The 14833-nt window shown below is 43.2% G+C and overlaps 1 protein-coding gene across 5 annotated transcripts in view; it reads left to right on the top strand.

Annotated features, from left to right (window-relative positions):
• tsnaxip1 (translin-associated factor X interacting protein 1) overlaps positions 1 to 14833 on the top strand; it is a 137666-nt gene that overhangs the window by 27524 nt on the left and 95309 nt on the right. For all 5 annotated transcript variants that reach the window (XM_070897952.1, XM_070897951.1, XM_070897950.1 and 2 more), the window contains exons 2-3: positions 2773 to 2878; positions 3488 to 3600. In XM_070897952.1, coding sequence (XP_070754053.1) covers positions 2795 to 2878; positions 3488 to 3600 — 197 coding nt within the window. In that variant the 5' untranslated portion in view covers positions 2773 to 2794. The remainder of the gene's footprint in view (positions 1 to 2772; positions 2879 to 3487; positions 3601 to 14833) is intronic.

Here is a 14833-nt window from a genome sequence, read left to right as displayed (position 1 = left end):
AGTAGATATACATTTTCAAAACAGAACACATTTGATTAGCACTTGGTCTATCCAATCCATTTCTGCCTCCCCCCACCCCCCCCCCCCCCGAGTACGTCCAATGGCAGGCAAGAAAGTCTCCCAATTAGGGCTGGTGTCAGGTAGGTTAGTTATAGCTTTGCTACACTGTCTTCCCTTATCAGTAAAGAACCCAATTAGTTTCTCTTCCTCCTTATCAGTAGAAGCTATTACTGTTCCCTTCCTATCTAGGATTGCTTTCTTTCTTTGTGCTACCTTGGGCTTTCTCATGACCCGTGTCTAACCTCAACTTGAACTCTTGGTAACCCCTTTTTTTTCTGTTGATTCTGCCGTTGTCTGCGTCTTGACCATTTCTTTAGCTATTTTCCCATGATTCCCTATCTCCATCCTTTTGTCATCTTCTCTAGTCATCTACTACCCTCGCAACCCTTTTACACTTTCTCAAACATTTGACTTTTATTATGTCAGGGGTGTGATGGAATATTCCCCACTTGCTTAGATGAGTGCAGTTCCGATAACACTCAAGAAGCTCAACACCATCCAGGACAAAACAGCTTGCTTGATTGGCACCCCATACACCACTTGAAACATTCACTCCCTCCACTACCATGTACTGTGGCTGCAGTGTGTACCATCTACAAGATGCACTGCAGCAACTCGCCAAGGCTTCTTCAGCAGCACCTCCCAACCCACAACCTCTACCACCTAGAAATACAAGGGCAGCAAGCGCATGGGAACACCACCACTTCCAAGTTCCCCTCCAAATTACACAACATCCTGACTTGGAAATATATTGCCGTTCCTCCATTGTCACTGATCAAAATCCTGGAACTCTCTCCTTAACAGCACTATGGGAGTACCTTCACCACACAGACTGCAGCGGTTCAAGAAGGCGGCTCACCACCACCTTCTCAAGGGGAGTTAGGGATGGGCAATAAATGCTGGTCTTACCAGCGACACCCACATCCCATGAACAAATAAAAAAAAAAATCCACACACACACACAGACACACACACACACACTTATTAAACTGCTGAAATAATTAGGTCAGTACCATTGTGTGCAAAGACAAATTGTAAAGGGCATAAAGGTTAATCATTGCAACTATAGGTAACTTCATTTTTTGACAGTTTTCACAAGAGACTCAATTCTATTAATGAAAAACTCTCCTAATAGAGATTGCTCTAATAAAGAAGGATGTTTATAGATTTCACCATTCAGGGTCAAATGTAAGGTCACAAAAATCATTGACCTTGAGATTATTTCCATGATGGTCATTCTAACAACTAACAAAATACACTATGTAGAACCTGTTTGTATAATTCTCATTGAAGTTAAAAGAAAAGTATGTTCTGGTGAATATTACGTTAGGCGGCCTGGGAACTATAATTTTATGTCGATGTCTTTCTCTGATGTAACAAGTCAAATGGGAACTGTGGGGTACAGATGTACTCTTCATTTATGATGTTACATCAGAGGACAATTTCACTAAATAGCTTCTCCCAGCTGTCTCAAAGCATAAAACAAAAATGAAAGAACAAGTAGCAACAAAACAAATGGCCAATTAATCTGTCTTGGTGTTGGTTGAGAGATGAATGTTGGACAGGGCACCTGGAGAATTTCCTGCTTTTATTTCAATAGTGCCACATGTTCTTTTACACACCTGGACAATCAGACAGGGTATCAGTATAATCTCTCATTTAAAAGACACCAACTCCAACATTGCAACGTTCCCTCTGAACTTCACATAAGTGGCAGTCAAGATTTATATGCACAACTCCTGGAATGGGGCTTGAACCTACATTCTTCTGGCTGAGAGGTGAGCCCTACCACTGAGCAAAGTTGCTCAAAGACACTGGTGACAAAAGCTTTTCCTTGAGATTTTCCAACTGAGAGGGCAAGGAGATTACCTACTTGCAATCCGCTGTCTATCCATTTCTGTAGCTCACAAAGATGAAAGGAAAAATCTGCATGTGCTGAAAGACAGAGAATGTTAGCAATACACAGCAGGCCAGTCATATCAGAAAAGGGAAAAAATGGGGTAATGACTTTATCAGAACTGGACTGACCAAAGCAGAGAGGGAGGCACTGGTAAAGATTATTCGACAAATATGCCAAATACTTGTGCAAATACTAATCCTCTGTGCTACATTCACTCGTTCCCATCTTGCCCTTATCAGGACTTTTTTTTATCACCGATTTCCTCCTCTCCTTCTTCTAGAGGCATCAAATCTTTGGTGGTGTAAAGTTCCATGGATTCTCCTTGCCATCGAATACCTCACCCCAGTGGCGATTATTCATGACTGAACCTTGAGAGTGAGTGTCATCAGGCAATATTTTGGGAAGGGCTTCACAGTCAAACTAAAGCTTGTCCTCACCCAGCATCCACATACTCACATTTTCAGTAGCAGTTACTGGACAATGATCGGGAGACGGAAAATTGGCCAATTTTCACCTCCCTAACACAGGGATCAGTGGTAATGTCCCTACCACAGCTAACTGTAGCACAGCCCGGAGATTCGACCTAGGACGTTTGTGGCTGTATGGTTCAGTTACTCACTGGCTAAAATCAGTGACTCATCAGTATTTTGAGACTTTAAACAGAAAAATCTTCTTAGATTTGCCTTCAGTTCTAAAACACTATTTGGTTCAGTAAGCTGTTCTCTGCGGTCTGTGCAAGCAGACTAAGATTTTCATTATTAAAAAAACCTAATTTACCATTGTTCATTAATATGACCTTTTTCTAATTGTAGAGGAGCATCAAGCAAATTAAATATGACTGCGCCAGCACCCGCCTGTCTGACGTATCAGCTGCAAGGCAGTAATACAAGACACCATCTTCCACTGAAACAATTATTGGTAAGCATTTTGATCACTTAAAATAGCCCTGGAATTTTTTTTTAGGTGAACCATGAAGGATCAGTCACAATACAGTGTGAGGCAATGGGCTGTCAAACAAAAAATATTGTAGAGGGGTGTGGCAAACTGCTCTGTAAACCTCAACAGCATTATGACAGAAAATAGACTTATTTGCTTTGGATGCATTTTTCTATCAACAGCGATGGTTTTATTTACAATTATAAACGTATTAAGCATTGTTATTGACTTTCTTTCAAAGACTAGACTATGTTCCTTCCTCGTCAGATTACTTGGTCAGTTTGCATCATTTGGATTGCTTATTAGGGATATGTAAATTTAAGTATTTCCTGATTTTTTTTTTTCCCCCTGCTAACTATGTGTCATCACTGAGCAGTGTTGGAGGTATCAGAGCATGTTGTATGCTGGCTGCAGCTGAAGTGTGACCTGAGAACACAAGAGGCCCAAGAAGAAAAAGATAGTTTTGATACCCACACAGAAAATGTGTACTTTTTCCTTTGATAGTTCTTCAACACAGGAAAATGTTTTTTCTAATAGATATATTATTTTCTTTTAAATAACATTTCAATCTTGCAATCCATTACTATGCAGCCAAATGTTGAAATGAATGGGGGATACCTGACCAGCTGGCCTGGGCACATAAGTGGAGAGATTGTTCAACATAAACGAAAACTTCAGTCATCAAATGTTGACAAACACCATGGGTAAGAGAGACAGTTATGTTCGTAGAGATTGTTAAAGTTTCTAATGGGAAGAGATTACCCTCTTTAAATAAAATATTGTAAATAGGAGGTTAAATGACATGCCATTGAAGCTCCCTTGATGGCTCAGTTGATCAGTGCCCTCTCTAGTATGGAACTGAGCTATTTAGATCAGCTACAATCCATATCTGTGCTAATTTAATTCATCTTAGCTTCAGTGGCAGTAGGGTGCTACAATTGGCTTCAGTGCGCCTGGGCTAGGGAGGCAAAACAACATCCAGGATTCCCACTGGGAAGATAGGAACAGGAGCAGGCCATTCAGCCCCTTGAGCCTGTTCCACTCGTCAATTAAATCATGGCTGATCTGTACCTCAACTCCATTTACCCGACTTTGATCTATATCCCTTGATACACAAGAAATATGAGCAGAAGTAGGCTATTCGGCCCCTGGAGCCTGCTCTGTCATTCAATAAGATCATGGCTGATCTACCTCAACTCTTGTCTATTACTATATCCCTTGATTCCCCTTAGTGTCCAAAAATCTATCAACCTCAGACTTGAATATACTCAATGACTGAGAATCCACAATCCTCTGGGGTAGAAAATTCCAAAGATTCACAACCCTCTGAGTGAAGAAATTTCTCCTCGATATCATTACCTAATTGTTGATCTCAGTCTTGAAAATTTTATTTGCTCCTGCACCCACAACCTTTTGGGGGAGATAATTCTACATTTTCACTATCCTTTGTGTGAAAAAAATGCTTTGTGATTTCACTCCTGAATGGCCTAGTTCTAATTCTAAGATTGTGCCCTCTTGTTCTGTGTTCCCCACCAGAGGAAATAGCTTCTCTGTTTCTATTCTATTGAATCCTTTCATCATTATAAACACCTTAATTAGATCACCCCTCAACCTTCTAAACTCAAGGGAATACAACCAAAGTTTATGCATCCAGTAATCTAACCCTTTAAGCCCTGGCCTTCTGATCACTATCCAAGGATGTGCATGTGTGTGGGCATCAGGGAAGGACATAATTAAGCTCTGGTTTGATGTCCTATTCCATTTGTCAAAATGCCTGCCAATGTTCACTGTATAGAACTACACATCAAGTATGGCTAATTGGGAAAGTTACTGGAAGCCATGCATGGAAATGTGCCCCAGCTTGAGTTAGCAGCTTAGGAAAGTAAGGGAAAAATTCTGATGTCACAACTTTCAATAATGTAACACTCTCTAATTTCCTTTTTAATTAATGTTCATTTGATAAGCTTTTGTCCTGTGATATGATAATTTACCTTTTTAAACCCCACTCCCCAGTCTCCACCCTCACCTCTGACAATAAGTGTGAGGAGCTCATGGACTTCTTTGTCTCTAAGATTGACACCATCCGTTCGACCGCCTCTGACTCTTCCCTTCCTTCCCCTAGCTCACCGGATCAAACTGCCTCTAGTGATCCCTCCTGCTCTAGCCCTAATCTCACAACTTTCTCCAGTTGCTCTCCGATCTCCCCGCATGACCTTACAGAGCTCATCCTGTCTATGAGATCCACTTCCTGCTCTCTTGACCATATTCCCACCAAACTATTGACCTCCAAACTTCCTTTTCTGGCTCCCATGTTAGCTGACATTGTTAACTGTCCCCCTCTCCCTTAAATCTGCTGTCATCACCCCTCTCCTCAAAAAACCAACCCTTCACCCCATCATCCTTGCAAACTACCACCCCATCTCCAAGCTCAGCTCCCTTTCCTTTCCAAACTCCTTGAATGTGTTGTCGCACATCTTTCCTGCAATTCCATGTTTGAATCCCTCCAATCTGGATTCCGTGCATGTCATAGTACCGAAACAACTCTCATCAAAGTCACAATGACATCCTTTGTGACTGTGACAAAGGCAAACTATCCCTCCTCATCCATCTTGACTTGTCTGCAGCCTTTGACACGGTTGACCACTCTAATCTTCTCCAACACCTCTCCACTGTCGGCCAGCTGGGTGGGACTGCACTTGCCTGGTTCCATTCTTATCTATCTAACCATAGCCAGAGAATCACCTGCAATGGCTTCTCTTCCCACCCCCTGCATCATTACCTCTGGTATCCCCCAAAGATCTATCCTTGCCTCCCTCCTATTTCTCATCTACAGCGTCAGTTTCCACATGTACGCTGATGACACCCAGTTCTACCTCAATATCACTTCTCTCGACTCCTCCACAGTCTCTATATTGTCAGACTGTTTGTCTGACATCCAGTTCTGGATGAGCAGAAATTTTCTCCAATTGAATATTGGGAAGACCGAAGCCATTGTTTTTGGTCCCCGCCACAAACTCCTTTCCCTAGCCACTGACTCCATCTCTCTTCCCAACTTCTGTCTGAGGCTGAACTAGGCTGTTCGCAACCTTGGTGTCATATTTGACCCTGAAATGAGCTTTCGACCACATAATTAAGACTACCTATTTCCACCTCCATAACATCGCCTGTCTCCGCCCTTGCCTCAGCTCATCCGCTGCTGAAGCCCTCATCCATGCCTTTGTTAAATTAATGTGGAATTAATAATGCGAAACAGGGAAACGGAAGAGACTTTGAACAAATATTTTGTATCGGTCTTCATTAAAAGCTTCCCAATAATAATAGATAACCAAGTGACTGTAGGGAGGGGGGAACTTAAAACAATCGCTATCACTAGAGAAAAAGTACTAGGCAAACTAATGGGACAAAAGGTGGACCAGTCCCCTGGACCTGATGGCCTGCATCCTAGGATCTTAAAAGAAGTGGCTGGAGGCATTGGTTGTAATATACCAAGATTCCCTGGATTCTGGAGAGGCCCCAGTGGATTAGAAAACTGCAAATGTAACGCTCCTATTCAAGTAAGGAGGGAGACAGAAACCAGGAAACTATCGATCAGTTAGCCTTACAACTGTCATTGGGAAAATGCTGGTCCATTCTTAAGGAAGTTGTAGCAGGACATTTAGAAAATCAAAATACAATCAATAAGAGTCAGCATGGTTTATGAAAGGGAAATCATGTTTGACAAATTTGCTAGAGTTCTTTGAGGATGTAACGAGCAGGGTGGATAAAAGGGAACCAGTAGATGTAGTGTATTTGGATTTCTAGAAGGCATTCGATAAGGTGCCACATAAAAGGTTACTGCACAAGATAAGAGCGCACGGGATTGGGGGTAATATATTGGCATGGATAGAGGATTGGTTAACTAACAGAAAACAGAGAGTTGGCATAAATGGATCATTTTCAGGTTGGCAAACTGTAACTAGCGGGGTACCATTAGGGATCAGTGCTGGGGCCTCAACTATTAACAATCTATATTCATGACTTGGATGAAGGGACCGGGTGTAATGTAGCCAAATTTGCTGATGGTGCAAAGATAGATGGGAAAGCAAGTTGTAAAGAGGACACAAAGAAACTGCAAAGGGATATAGATAGGTTAAAATTTGGCAGATGGAGTATAATGTGGAAAACTGTGAGATTATCCACTTTGGTAGGAAGAATAAAAATGCAAATTATCTAAATAGAGAGAGACTACAAATGCTGTGGTATAGAGGGATCTGGGGGCCCTTGTACATGAAACATAAAAAGTTAGCATGCAGGTACAGCAAGTAATTAGTAAAGAAAATGGAATGTTGGCCTTTATTGCAAGGGGAATGGAGTATAAAAGTAGGGAAGTCTTGCTACAACTGTAATCACACCTGGAGTACTGCACACAGTTTTGTTCTACTTATTTAAGGAGGGATATACTTGCATTGGAGGCAGTTCAGAGAAGGTTCACTAGGCTGATTTCTGAGATGAAGGGGTTGTCTTATTGAGAAAGGTTGGGCCTATATTCATTGGAGTTTATAAGAATGAGAGGTGATCTTATTGAAGAATACAACGTTCTTACAGTGCTTGACAGGGTAGATGCAGGGAGGATGTTTCCCCTGGCTGGGGAGTCTAGAACCAGGGATCATAGTCTCAGAATAAGGGGTCGGCCATTTAGGACTGAGATGAGGAGACATTTCTTCACTCAGAGGGTTGTGAATCTTTGGAATTCTATACCCCAGAGGGCTGTGGAAGCTCAGTCATTGAGTATATTCAAGACAGAGAGCGCTAGATTTTTGGCTCTCCCATGACTTCCTCCATATGCTTATGGAGGGAATCACAACACACGGAGAGGTCTTCTTCTCTTCCCTTGGGCAGAAGAGACCTCCCCAGGAGATCAACACAGCCGGGTTGCACATTGCCCGGGAGGGCACAAGTAGGACCTGGGTGCAGTGTCGTGTGTTTCAATGATCTCAGTAGATCACAAAATGTTCGTACAAAGTCACACTCAACCTCATCCTGCTGTGCCTCTCATCACATCTCCATCACTCTGCCTTCCCTACCCTACTCCTGCACACCAACTTATCTTGCACCTCCACCTATCCCTCTCTATCTACATTATCACATCGCCATCTCACTAGCCACCCCTCACACTCACCCTCATCCTAGTGCAATCATACCACCTAACAACACACAAGGGTAGGCACTTGGGTGTTTTATGCAATGTTCATGTAAAGTTTCTATTAATGTGGTGTCAAACATTGAAACCCTTATTTTCAATACTTTGCGTTCTTGGGCAGATTTGTGTGCACCTTTGGAAGTGACTTAGTGAGTTGCAGTGAATGGTGAGATTTAATAGTACCGCTCCCCCAATGGTGATGAGTGTGAAAGGAAGGTGCTAACCTGGCACATCATGCGACAGCCAGGGTGTACAGCGTCAAGTGAAGCAAAAATCTGGCCATGGTGAGACCATCCCTCTCCTCCTGGGCAACAATGTGGTCATGTGCTGATGCCCTCTATCCTGTGCATCATCAGGTGATTGTGGAGAAGGTTGGTGATGCTGGTGGTGTGCCTGGTGCTGCTGCTGTTGGGGATGATTGTGGTGGGTTTCTGAGGACTAAGATGAGAAAATATAAAGGGCACCCATGCTGATGGAATAGTTGGCAGGTGAAGTACAGATGACAGAAGCAATTTACTGACATATTGGATCAAAAATTGCGATCGGCGGTGTACCTCTGGAGTAGGTTATTGACCTGCGAAAAGAATACATACCTACCTGATGGTGGCCTTCCTACAAAAACTTGCACTTTGACGCTATGAGTAGGAGGGTAGCGTAATGGCCCATGGATCCCAGGATCACATCCTGTGCAGAAGCGTACCTTGGATCACATGGACCTTGTCCTTCAATCAGAAAACAGATTGTCATGCATTCATTTAAATTACAAAAATACTTCATTAGTACAATCTTTTAAAATACTATTACATTTAGCCTTTATCGTGGAAATCCAATTTTTTACTCATAGGTCTACTTCTACCCAAATACTGTACACTGTGCAGAAAGTTATGACATTTTTTAAAATCCTGCAGCTTTAATATACATTAGGATTGCTTCTCATTAAAGCTTTTATGTCATTTAATTTGATTTTTAAGCATTTTTTTTCCATCTCCAGTATCCCCAAATGCTGTAGAAAAAGGCCATGTGCTTGTTTCCACCAGCTGTAAAATTTATGTACGTAATTGCTGTGCAGTTGGTCAGCAAATAGCCCAACTTTGTGCCAGCGATTAGGTTTTCGGCGATGGAGCAGATGGTCTGTCAATGCGTATGTTGACAGACCGCAAGTTCGGATTTAGCGCATGCTCTTAAATCCCAAACTTGCGGTTGATTTCAAAGGCGATGCAACTCTGAGAGTACACCGTCATATCCACCGCAAAATCCGGGCCAATAATTTTCTGTCTTCAAACGTGACAGGAGAACTTGATAAGCAACCAACGTATCCTCCAGTAGTGGTAATTGTTAACCTAGGTACATTACCTTGTCCACAGCAGTGAATAATGATGCATGTTTTGGTTCATAAAGGACCTGTTCTACTTATGGAAACTGCTATCGAACTGTGAACATTCTCCCTGTTGATCCCAAGTTTCCTTGTGAATTGCTCCTCTGTCATCCCCAGCTTGATAATCACTTGCAGTAGACCTGTTGCCTCGGATCACTGTTAGCTGTGAGCCTCTGTCCTCTCCACTCTCAGGCTCTGAACTCTTTTCCTCTGCAATGGCTGCTGCACTTAGATTCTCTGGCAGAGAACTGCTCTATACTGTTCACTTTTATCACGCTGTTGTGGTGCTTACAATTTGAGAGCTTCACCAGATCTTCTCTTGTCCCCAGTGCCAAAGATCACCTATAAATGAGCCCTTGCTCCCAATGAACCAAAGATAACTAAATGCACAATATCTGGCGATGTATTATTACCCAGGTGTCAAACAAAACCCCTCATTACAGTAATTAGCTCAATGAACTGGCACAAACCTTGTGTTCTCCTAGTTTTGGAATAGCATTAAAATAAACAGTAGCGCAGAGTCTCAGAAAACTACACCCCAGATATCTAACTAGTACATCCTGCTTATCATCTTGCTGTGTATTCTTGGCTTTAAACTGGCAAGGGATAAAAACTAAATATGTAGGTAAAGAAATATATGGGCTCTTACTTACACGTTTCACAGAATAACGGGCAGAGTCGTGGAATTCAGCCCCCAAAGCACTAATAAAAATTGCAAAATACCATTTAATAAAACTGGAATTTGACGTTCAGTTACTGTAAATCAGTGGCCCTGATATTACCCCTGTCATTATCCCTGTCATTGTGTAGACATTACTGTTGTTATAAAACTTTACATGGCCTTCTTTGACCTCACAGAGGCCTTCGGCTCTTGTCAACTGAAAGGGATTATGGAGTGTCCTCCTCAAATTCGGCTGTCCTCAAAAAATTTGTCACCACCCACTCCAAACCATCGTTGACACCTTCACTGACGCATTAAACATCTGTAAGACAAAGGTTCTCTACCAACCTGCCCCCGCCTCACAGACAAGGCCTTGGACAGCTTGGACCACTTTCCATTCCTTGGGAGCCTCCTATCAGCGAGGGCAAACATCGATGACGAAACCCAACACCACCTTTGGTCGCCTGAGGAAAAGAATGTTTGAAGCCCAAGATATCAAACCTGGCACCAAGCTCATGATCTACAGAGCAGTAGTGATTCCCGTTCTCCTTTATGCTTCAGATACATGGACAATGTACAGCAGGCACCTCAGAGCACTGGAGAAGTACCACCAACATTGCCTCGCAAAATTCTGCAAATCCATTGGCGTACCAACATCAGACCAACATCCCCAGCATCGAAGCATTGATCGCGCTCAGTCAGCTCCGATGGGCAGGTCACATAGTCCACATGCCTGATACAAGGCTCCCGAAACAGGTACTCTACTCCAAGCTCCGTCATGGCAAGCGAGCCCCAGGAGGGCAGAGAAAATGCTTCCAGGACACCCTCAAAGCCTCCCTGAAAAAATGTAATATCCTTACTGACTCTTGAGAATCCCTGGACCAAGACCGCTCAAAGTGGAGAAGAAGCATTCGGGAAGGCGTTGAACACTTTCAGTCTCTTTGTCAGGAGCACGCGGTGGTCAAGTATAAACGGCGGAAGGAACGTATGACAAACCAAGCACCCCACCCGTCCCTTCAACCACCACCTGTTCCACCTGAGACAGAGTCTGTAGATCCCGCATTGGACTCACCAGCCACCTTAGAATTCATGTTAGCTTGGAAGCAAGTCATCCTCGACTCCGAGGGATTGCCAAAGAATATAGTATGGTGAATCCTCTGACTCACAGATGACCAGTGCCACAGGAAATCTGCTAGTAAATATTTGTATCTATAGTCTGAAAGTTCTTTTGATTTCATTTATAGCAGATTTTCTGATCTGTTACATTGCTTATTAGTGTGGTGGTGCTTCGATAGTCTCTCCCTTTATTCATCAAATTCAGGTTTTACTCCCTTTTTTATTATTTGCTTCAACTGCATAAGTTTTTTTCACAATTGACTTTTTAATAAGGCCTTCACAAGTTCAATTCCCTTTCGTCCTGACTTAATATTCATTAATCCATTTTTTCAATTGATAGCAATCTACAGCGCAGTCCTAAATATGGGAAAATAGTGCATTCGTATTTTCTACCTACATTCCACCATTTTTTCCTCACATCTACTTTTTGCTAAAATTTAGTGGCACAATACCCTAACTAAACAATCAACAACTTGCATTCATAATAGTACCTTTTATGTAGTAAAACAGACCAATGTGCTTCAAACTGACCCAGACATTGTCAGCCCCATTGCTCGGGAAATATAGAGGGTGTTTCACTCAATCTCCTGCTATACCTGATCAGGTTGTGCTCAATAAGAACATAGGAGCAGGAGTAGGCCATTTGAGCTTGTTCTACCATTCAATTAGGTCATGGCTGATCTGATCTTGGCCTCAACTCCACTTTCCTGCCTGTTGCCCATAACCCTTGACCCCCCCCCACCCCCCGTAGTACAAAAATCTGTCTATCTCCGCCTTCAATATATTCAATGACTCAGTCTCCACAGTTCGCTGGGTAGAGAATTCCAAAGATTCCCGACCCTCTGAGAGAAGAAATTCCTCCTCATTTCCGTCTTAAATGGGTGACCCTTTATTCTGAAACTGTGCCCCCTAGTTCGAGATTCCTCCACGAGAGGAAACATCCTCTCAGCATCTACCCTGTCAAACTCTCTCAGAATCTTATACATTTCAATAAGATCACTTGTCCTTCTTCTAAACTCCAATGAGTATAGGCCCAACCTGCTCAACCTTTCCTCATAAGACAACCCTTTCATCTCAGGAATCAAACTAGTGAACTTTCTCTGAACTGCCTCCAATGCAAATATATCCCTCTTTAAATAAGGAGATCAAAACTGTACGCAGTACTCCAGGTGTGGTCTCACCAACACCCTGTACAGTTATAGCAAGACTTCCCTCTTTTTATACTCCATACTCCTTGCAATAAAGGCCTTCCTAATTACTTCCTGTACATGCATGCTAACTTTTTGTGCTTCATGTACGAGGACACGCAGATCCCTCTGTACCACAGCATTCTGTTGTCTCTCTCCATTTAAATAATATTTTGCTTTTCTATTTTTTCTACCAAAGTGGATAACCTCACATTTTCCCACATTATACTCCATCTGCCAAATATTTGCCCACTCACTTAACCTATCTATATCCCTTTGCAGTCTCTGTGTGTCCTCCTCACAACTTGCTTTCCCACCCAACTTTGTATCATCAACAAATTTGGCTACAGTACAATCGGTCGCTTCATCCAAATCATTAATATAGATTGTATATAGTTGAGGCCCCAGCACTGATCCCTGTGGCACCCCACTAGTTACAGTTTGCCAACCTGAAAATGACCTATTTATCCTGACTCTCTGTTTTCTGTTGGTTAGCCAATCCTCTATCCATGCTAATATATTACCCCCAACACTGTGAGCTCTTATCTTGAGCAGTAACTTTTTATGTAGCACCTTATCAAATGCCTTTTGTAAATCCAAATACACTACATCTACTGGTTCACCTTGATCCACCCTACTCGTTACATCCTCAAAGAACTCCAATAAATTTGTCAAACACAATTTCCCTCAATGATGACATAGGATGGCCAAAATGAAAAGCATTTCATTCCCCAACCCTAACTCCTCATTTTGATGAACACAAAATTATCACAAAAAACAAAATCAACCTGTTTCTTCAAAAATTGTCCTAGTTATTGTGATTTGCTCTTTGTCTGTATTGGTAGTGTTATGTATTGAATAAAGAGTCTGACCAGATACTGTATGCTCAAAGTAAGGTGTGACCGCAGTTCTTTATTACCGGTCTCCAGAGTGCCTCTCCAGCCTGTGAGGTCTCCTTATGTACAGGTGCTCCCAAGGGATTGTGGGATCCCTTGGGACTCCAGGGGATGAGCCCTCTGGTGGTTAAACAAGGTATTTACAGGTTTACATATATAACAACACTGCCCCCCGCCCCCACCCCCTAAAGTCAAGAGTGTAACTATTTACAATGTGAGTCGATCTGGGACCATCCTTTCCCTGGTTGATCGTCTCGGTGCAAGTGCTGGTTTTGGTGAGTTGTTTATTGGGCCCTCGCTGGGCTGCCTGGCATGGTGAGTCCTGCTGGGTTGCTGCAGGTGATGAGTTCTGCTTCGTGGTCAACCGCTGGGTCGGTTGCCACTGGTGTATGTGTTGGAGGGTCAAAAAAGGTAGAGTCTATTGTGGGTTGCTCTGGGTAGTCCGTGAATCTGAGTTTGGTTTGGTTCAAGTGTTTCCTGTATGTGAGTCCATTTGAAAGTTTGACCAGAAACACCCTACTCCCCTATTTGGTCATGACAGTGCCGGGAAGCCACTTGGGACCTTGTCCATAGTTCAACACAAATACAGGATCATTAATCTCCATTTCGCGAGACACATTTGCGCGATCATGATATGTATTCTGTTGAAGCCGTCTGCTCTCTACCTGTTCGTGTAGATCAGGGTGGACTAACGAGAGTCTTGTCTTAAGTGCCCTTTTCATGAGCAGTTCAGCGGGAGGAACCCCAGTGAGCGAGTGGGGTCTTGTACAGTAACTAAGCAGGACTCGGGATAGGCGAGTCTGCAGTGAGCCTTCAGTTACTCTCTTCAAGCTCTGCTCGATTGTTTGCACTGCTCTCTCTGCCTGACCTAAACGGGGCAGATGTGACATGTTTGATCCCATTATGGGTCATGAACTCTTTGAACTCGGCATTGGTGAAGCACGGCCCATTGTTACTCACAAGGACGTCAGGCAGGCCATGCATGGCAAACCTGGCCCGCAGGCTTTCAATGGTGGCAGCGGACGTGCTTGCCGACATTATCTCACGTTCATTCCATTTGGAGTACGCATCTAAGAACTAAGAATATTTTTCCCGAGAACCGGCCTGCATAGTCGACATGGACCCTAGATCATGGTTTGGAGGGCCAAGACCATAAACTTAGTGGCGCCTCCCTGGGTGCATTGCTTAACTGTGAACATGTATTACATTTGTGCAGCAGGACTCTAAGTCTGCATCGATTCCGGGCCACCACACATGGGATCTGGCTATTGCTTTCATCATTACAATGCCTGGGTGGGTACTGTGGAGATCACTAATGAAAGTGTCCCTGCCCTTTTTTGGTACCAGTACCCGATTACCCCATAGAAGGCAGTCTGCCTGTATGGACATTTCATCTTTGCGCCGCTGGTACGGCTTTATTTCTTCCAGCATTTCTAACGGGACACTAAACCAACACCCGTGGAGCACGCAGTTTTTTTTACTAAGGACAGTAAGGGGTCCTGGCTCGTCCAGGTTCTAATCTG

The sequence above is a fragment of the Pristiophorus japonicus genome, chromosome 13 (assembly GCF_044704955.1).
Source record: "Pristiophorus japonicus isolate sPriJap1 chromosome 13, sPriJap1.hap1, whole genome shotgun sequence".
Classification (NCBI taxonomy): Eukaryota; Metazoa; Chordata; class Chondrichthyes; family Pristiophoridae; genus Pristiophorus; species Pristiophorus japonicus.
Note: the sequence above shows the minus strand (reverse complement) of the source record. Positions and strands in the feature narration are given on the sequence as shown.